Source organism: Schistocerca americana, chromosome 11 (genome assembly GCF_021461395.2).
Source record: "Schistocerca americana isolate TAMUIC-IGC-003095 chromosome 11, iqSchAmer2.1, whole genome shotgun sequence".
Lineage (NCBI taxonomy): Eukaryota > Metazoa > Arthropoda > Insecta > Orthoptera > Acrididae > Schistocerca > Schistocerca americana.
In genome coordinates, this window is record NC_060129.1 from 83,842,770 (window position 1) to 83,850,552 (window position 7,783).

General features: G+C 44.3%; 1 protein-coding gene across 1 annotated transcript in view; it reads left to right on the forward strand.

Moving 5' to 3' along the window:
• Window positions 1-4,735, forward strand: part of LOC124553262 (60 kDa lysophospholipase-like) — a 120,721-nt gene extending 115,986 nt beyond the window's left edge. Inside the window, exon 5 of the mRNA XM_047127148.1 lies at window positions 4,249-4,735. Coding sequence (XP_046983104.1) covers window positions 4,249-4,735 — 487 coding nt within the window. The remainder of the gene's footprint in view (window positions 1-4,248) is intronic.
• The last annotated feature ends 3,048 nt before the right edge of the window (window positions 4,736-7,783 follow it).

Genomic DNA, 7,783 nt, shown 5'->3' on the forward strand with positions numbered 1-7,783 from the left:
AAACAATTTACAATAAATCCACACATTATAGAATAATTTGTCCTCTATGAAATTTACAATAATGCAATTCTAATTTGTAAAATAAAATTCATGGAAACCTATATACAGTATAATAAAATTTTATACAGTCTTTGTTTCACATGTCATTCTTACAGAAGTCCACATATGCCCTCACTACTTCGGTGCATGTCATCAGGTCTTGGGCCGTGCACGCTCTTGGGTGGTTTACTAACGGACATCGTCTGGATGCTCCCACATGGACACAAAGTACTTTCACTAATTCCCCACTTGTGCAGATTTCTGTTACATCTGTCTATTCCTGAACGTAGCCTGTTCACGGTTTTCCATATCTCCCACTCAAGTTTCGCACCTGATGGCAGCACTTCCTCAGAATCGTGTGCATGTTCTTGTTGTTCTTGCCACAGTCTTTTTCTAGAAGTTTTTGGTGAACCTGTGAGTGGTTGGGTTGAGTGGAGAAAACTACTTCTTGACGTAAGGCATTTAGGTAACATTTGGTACCCATGGAGCGGATGACGTTGATTTTGAACCTGTTTTGTTCGTTCAATTCTGCTCTGTATTGAACGTCGGACATTTGGCAGATCAATTCCTGACAAGGATTGTAGGTGTTCTACTCTTGTTGGCTTAAGACATCCAGTAATATGTCTACACATCTGGTTCAGGACAGTGTCCTGCTTTTTTGTGTGGCATCATTGCTCCCAAGCAGGACTTGCAAACTCAGCAGCAGAGTAACAGTGTAATGTCTCTTGCAGCGGTCTCTCCACGATATTTTCAGAAATTTTGTAAATTATATAACTCAGTACATATCTCGAAATATCTCTTCTTATCTTACCGATTATCAATGCAAAGTAGTTTCAACCCCAATTATTCCTTGGAGCGTCCATTTACTCCATGGAATAGCTTCTCTGCTATCTATGTTTTCTCTTATGAAACGAATAGGGACTTCTTGCCGATTAGTCGTAAAAGAAGGATGTATATGTATGTATTGTTGAGCGAGTCGCCATCTTGATGAGATTCTGTATGGGAAGGAGTTTAATACATGAACTAAACTAAAGTAAGTGTGTTTGAGTATTATTTAACGGATTATTATTATTGACAGTGTCTGCTTACTACGCCGTGTTGCACGGGATCAGTGGGGAACGTCTGATTTACACTGGACGAACCTGCCGTTTTGAATGCTCAAGATATCCAGTTACTTCAAATAAATAGGCTAACACGGTCTTACCAGCAGATCTCCGGTCTTCCCCATGTGATCACCGAAAAATAATAATTATTACAAATGTTTCCAGGAGATCGACTGATAATTTTCGTCGCACCGAGTCTTCGAAATTGCTTCACTGCCTTATGGAATTTAAGCTTAATTTAATCAGGACAGAACAGTATTGAACTGTGTGAATGTGATAAGCCTGCTTTGTCAATGAAAATTCCCTTAATATACGCATGTTTTTACTATCCTGATCAGTGAAGCTAAATCAGGCCGGTGTGAGAGAGGTTCTTTAAATTTAAGAAATATTAAAACAGAGTGCCATTGCGGTGGTGCGTAAAACTTTTGGATTAGCTCGACATTTTGATGTTGTTAGCTTGCCAAGTAAGTTATTCCGTGATTGGATTTCTGCCTTGCTCTTCTCAATATACCTCTTGAATAACAGTGTCCTATTAAGAGTAACTCCCAAGTACACAGGGAGAGGACAGTGTTTTAATCTTGTGTCATTCCACCAAACATTCAGTTCTTGCTTCGTCTCTCTGTTGTTAAGATGGAATAGGCAAGTTTGGGTCCTACTTGGATTGGGTTTCAACTGGTTTTCTTTGTAATAGTTGGTAAGATTTTCCAGGTTCTCAGCTAGTATTTCCTCAATATCCTTGTAGTTTTATGCCTGAGCTGCTATTGCCCTATCATCAGCATAAATAAAAGATCTTGACCAGGGACTAATAGGCTGGTCATTTGTATAAATATTGAATAACCTGGGGGCAAGAACACTGCCCTGGGGAAGCCCATCTTTTTGTAGTCACCATCCGCTCTTGTTACCTTGGAACTCAACAAAATACCTTCCGTTAAATAGAACTGATTTGAGTACAGAAGTGAATTGAGGGCTTTTTGTTGTTTTTTGCACTTTTGCAATGAGGTTTCTGAGACTGGTGGTATCATATGCTTCCATAAATTCTATAAACACCATTCCTGTAGTTCGTCTTTTCTCAAACCCATCTCCAGTATAGTGGGTTAGGCTGAGAGCTTGACTGGTACAAGATTTACCAGGTCAAAATCATGCTTGCTCTTTTATTAGGGTGCCCTCAATCAGCTCATTGAATCTGTTTAGTATCAAACAGTTTGTATGTTGTGCACAACAGATAGATTGGCCGATAACTCTTAGGATCTTCTTGGTCCTTACCAGGCTTAAGAATTGCAGTTATTTTTGCCTGTCTGCAGATTTCAGGAATTCATCCATTTGCCCAACAGCAGTTCATAAACTCCAACAGCCACAATTTAGAGCCGACACCAAGACGTATCATCTTTTCATTTTTAATATGCGGCCTTCCCAGTCTTTAAACTTTTGACTGCTTCTTTCAGTTCTGATATTGTAAATGTATGATCGAGTGTATCATTATTTTCTTCATGGAAAGCATCTAGTCTACTCGCATGCCCTTTCTTCAGTCTGTGTTTCGCTTTACCGTTTTTCAGCTACTGGAAGGCTATTTGGTTTGCTGCACTGCCAACAAAGCCTGGTGTACATGTAGGTATACCACCTAATTTTTGAGCAGTCTCCACATTCCGACTACTGTGAGTTATGTTAATGCTTTCTACAGTGTGTTACCACTTCTGTCTTCTATTTTCAATCATTGTTGTTATGACTTCTTCTCCATTGTTCATGGGGAGAATGGGTTGGCGTCATAGAGACCACAATACGTTTCGTATTTCTCTTTTGTCTCTTCGCTGTAGCCTTGAATGTACGATTTTCTACATCCTCTCCTATACTCTGCCGTGCAGAGTAAAAACAAACTCACTGAAGTTTTCTGGTAGAGGTGTGTATCCGTGACATGCTCTATGGGATTCAAATTGGGAGGTCGAGCATACCATCCCAGATGTGCAATATCTTCAATTTCCAAGAAACCTTCAATCAGCTGATCTCTATGAGGCGTTTCTTTATCGTCCATCAATACGAAGTGTAGGCCACAGCACCTCGCAACGACGGCATATGAGGTTCCAAGATCTCGTCACGATACCTTACAGGAGTTAAGCCTTGCCAATTCACCCATACAATGTCATGAAGAGGTGTTCAGGTAGTCCACGTAATCGCTGAGCATACCATTAAAGAACCTCCCTGATTTCAGTCTCTTTTGCACGATATTTGGGTCACGAAATCCTGTTCCACGTTCCCTCCATATTAAAATCCGTCGAGAAACACTCTCCACACCATTTTGGGACTCACGTGTGAAGATAACATTTGCCCACTGTTCGGCCATTCGGTGGGATGTTGACGACTTCACTCTACACATTTCTTTCTGTGAAGTGTCAGAGGTACATAAACAACGGGCCCCTCACAATAAGTGGCACTCTGGTGAGATCTTCTGTATAACGTTTGCCTAGATACAACACATGCACTGCATCCTGCAAGGTGAGGTGCCAGTTGCCGTGCAGTAGTAAGGCAGTACCGTGTTGCCCTTTTAACCAAATAACGGTCCTCCCTTTCTCGTATCATACGTGGTCTGCACTCGTCTTCGAGATACAGTTTCCGTCTCTACAAACAGTCGCCACATCATATAAACAACAGTATGATTCACATTAAGCCATCGGGCCACATCAGGTTGTGACTGTCCTCCTCCCATTCTTCCATTGGCCCTCCACTGCAGAGAGCCTGGTATGCGTCTTCTCTGTATTATACTGCACCATCTGTGACTGTGTCTACAGCGATTGCGAATGTGGAAGTACCCAGCAAACACTAACCCATTGCTAGCTGCGCTGACTTCGTCGTGGGCGTGGTTGTCCGTTGACTGGAATGCTAACTTCCGTGTAGAACACGGTTGTGCAGACATCTGTTGACAGTTTGCATGATTACATCGTGAATTGGACACAGGACGGGAAATCGCATTTAGAAGCTTTAATTTTGGACACCAGTGCATTACGGTAACCTTCTTGACTTTTAGGGACTCATCACAGTTCTGCTTCTGCCATAGTGTTTCGTCCTCAGACGTGCGTGTTTGGAGATATTTGTAAGTATTCTCCGTTTGTTGCAGGGATCCTTCTGGAGGAGAGAAGGGCAAGATGCTGATTGCGGCAGCTAAGGAGGGGTCAGTGAGCAAATTGCGAGCGTTCCTGACAGAGGGGGCGGACGTGGAGGCGATGGACGAGAACCAGCACAACGCACTGGTCTGGGCAGCAGCCAGGGGACACGTGGAGGTGGCGAGGCTTCTACTGGAGAAAGGAGCTGATGTCAACGCCAGGGACGGCTGGCGGAACACGCCTCTGCATCATGCTGCATGGAATAACAAGGCGGCTGTGGTGCGGCTGCTGGCGGCATCCTCTGCCGACTGCAACGCCAGGGATAGCAGTGGGGACACACCACTGCACGATGCGGCACGGCGTGGACAAGCAGACGCGGCAACTGCGCTACTGGAGGCAGGGGCCGACAGGGAAGTCAGGAATAACGGTGGGGACACGCCGCTGGCGCTAGCCGAGTGGAGCAACCACCAGCGGCTCGTAGACATCCTACGATCAAGCTAAATATAGTGCAAACGACTCTGGAGTAAAATAAAAAAAGCCTTCTATGTAATCTTTGTTACTTATAAAATAAAGAATACAGAAAAGTTTATCCTACAGTCTTGGTTTGCACCCTAATTTACGTAGTACATACAACGACGCAAGTACCATAACACCAAGAGTGTTTATGGACTACCATAAGTTCAAGGAGGGACTCTCCTTTTGGTGAAAATTCAAAACAAACCGAATAATTCTCTATTACTAATGAACACCAGTTTTCTACAATATTTTCTTACTGAAAAATAATTTTTAGACGCATGTTTGGTGCTATGTGGAATTTATATAAAACTCTTATGAATTTCCTTATATCTAGATTGCCGACACATAAGCTCTGTACTCAAAATACATCTTCATTTGAGATCTTTCACTGAATTTACTTCTGTACCTAATGTGCTGACAGTCGAGCAACTTCTGTCTGCAGTTAAAAATTGGTGTTATTACCAGTACTTACGACACATTAGTTCCGATTCCAGACTGAATTTTGTTGTATACTGTCAAGCCGTCGAATACCGGCGGCCTAGGAAACCTCCTTCTCGGATCACTAGACTATACTTCTAGCAAATCGTAAAAAAGAGTTTTATTACGAAATGAATCAATGACATTACTTAACTCTGACAATAACACAGAAGTGCTGCAAACAAAGGGCGACATGCAAGAAAGAAATCTCTTCAGTATAAACAATTCCTAAGTCACTGGTCTTGATGTGACTAATCTCTGCTGTAGAAGTGGCCGCGACAAGTTGGGCGTGGCGCTCATGTTCTCTTCCCCTGAAGGCCGCAGCTGTCGCGTTGTGGTCCTAGATAGAGGTCGGTCAGCGTGATATTGGGTGACGTCTTCTTCACAGCCCTGTCTGCTCTATCGTTCCCGACCGGCGTGCCGGCGCTCGACTTTACGCCATAACATTCCTCCCCCCAAAACGACGGACCTTCGTCGTATAAGGAGCGCGACACCGGGAGGGAAGGCAGGAGTGTGGAGGCAGCGGTGGACTGGAAACTGTGGCTGCATTGGACGCCAGGCTTCCAGTTGTAGCCCGCCATTTGGTCTGCGCTCAGGTGCAAACGTCCCCCGGAAAACGCACAGAAGGGCAAGCATCCAACTCCTGAGACCCATAACCAGATGGAGAAGCCGCAAGCTGTTGCGGCGTTGGCGGGTCCAGCTCCTTGGGTAGGACGAGAGGAGGAGGCGACGCCTCCGTCTCCACGGGGTCGTCCTGTGGTGTCGTGACGACACCCTTTGACAGCTGTTGTGGCCACAGCGTCCTCGGGATCTGTGAATCTGGGCGAAGAGATACGCAAGTATCACTGTGCACATTACAGTGGCGAATTTGATCCTGATCTCGGCGCTGCAATCCGTCTGGGCCTGAAATGGGATACACGCAAGCACCAAGTCGACGAACGATCTCGCCTCGCGCCCACCGTCTGCGTCCATACTTCGACGCCGGATATTGAGGATGGTGGAGCAGGTGGAGCAGTGTCCGCCAGCGATGGTCCATCTTGTGGATGCGAACGATAGGAGGTGAGAAATCGTTGCTATAAGCGTATACCACAAGCAACCAAAAAGATCCCACAAAATCTATGTGCACACGTTGCCATGGTGATTGCGATTTCGGCCAAGAAGAGAATTTGTATGGTGGAGCGGACCGAATTTCCCCACATGCGTGACCCTGTTCTATTTGGCTGTCCATTCCCTCCCAAGTACAGTCTCGACGCGCTGTTTCGTAATCATCCCCCAGTGTCAGTCCACTATCATTCTGAACAAGAATCACCCCTCGCTTTATAGCGAGGCTATGCCGACGTGCAAAGTATTGTCGTGCTACGGACTTCTTAATGCTATACTATGAGCGAGGCAAAATTGTGCGAATGTAGTTTAGCAGAATCTCCAAATCTGAATCAGCTTCCGTGGCCTGTGCAATTTTGCTGTTGTTCAGAGGCAAAGGTTGAAGCAATTCAGATCCTGACCATCGATGTGACAACAAAATGCTGCAGAAGCGTCGAAGTCTGTATCAGGGTCCATCGTAAGACGTGAAAGTACGTCCGCATTACCATGTTGATCTGTCTTAAGATTTACAATCTCGTACTGATATTGAGACAACAACAAAGCCCATCATTGCAATTTTTGGCCAGTAGGTACAACGACTGCAAAGGCTTGTGATACGTTACTAAGTAGAATTTCATGCCATACAAATAGTGGTGGAATTTGGTGACACCATGCACAATAGCCGGTGCCCCTCTCTCTATTCGTGAATAATTACACTGAGCTTTGGAAAACACTTTTGATGCGAATGCAACAGGCCTGTCTTTATCACCAAATCTATGTGAAAGAACTGCACCGAGTCCATAAGAGGAAGCGTCAACTGGCAATACAGTTGATTTGTCAGGATCAAAGTCAACTAAGCATCGATCACTGAGCAACGCATCTTAAAGTTCTCGAAAAGCTACTTGGCACTTATGTGTTCAAACAAAGGGGACATGCTTGCGACGCAAGCGGGCGAATAGAGCTCCAATTTCTGCAGCATTCGGTATTAACCGAGAATAATAGTTCATTTTCCCTAAAACTGACTGCAATTCTGTGACATAGCGAGGAACTGGCAGGTCTCGTATGACTAACAAATGCTATTGAAGAGGATGTAAACCTTGACTGTTTATGACATGACCAACATACTGTAACTCATGTTTAAAAAAGAATCACACTTGTCCAGTCTACACTTTAGTCCTGCATCAGGTAACACACAAAGCACGCAAATTTGCAGTGTGTTCTTCGGGTGTACGACCTGCTACAACAATATCGTCTAAATAGTTTGAACAGTTTGGCACTTGAGCAGTCAGCTGTTCCTAATAACATTGGAAAACATCATGTGTAGAAGCACTGCCACTAGGCAAACGCAAATATTTAAACAAGCGCAAATGAGTATTCACTATACACACTTTTCGAGATTCTTCATCGAGCGTTATTTGAAGACGCGCATCACACAAATCAATTTTTGAATAGTAGTGACCAGCGCCTAATCTATCA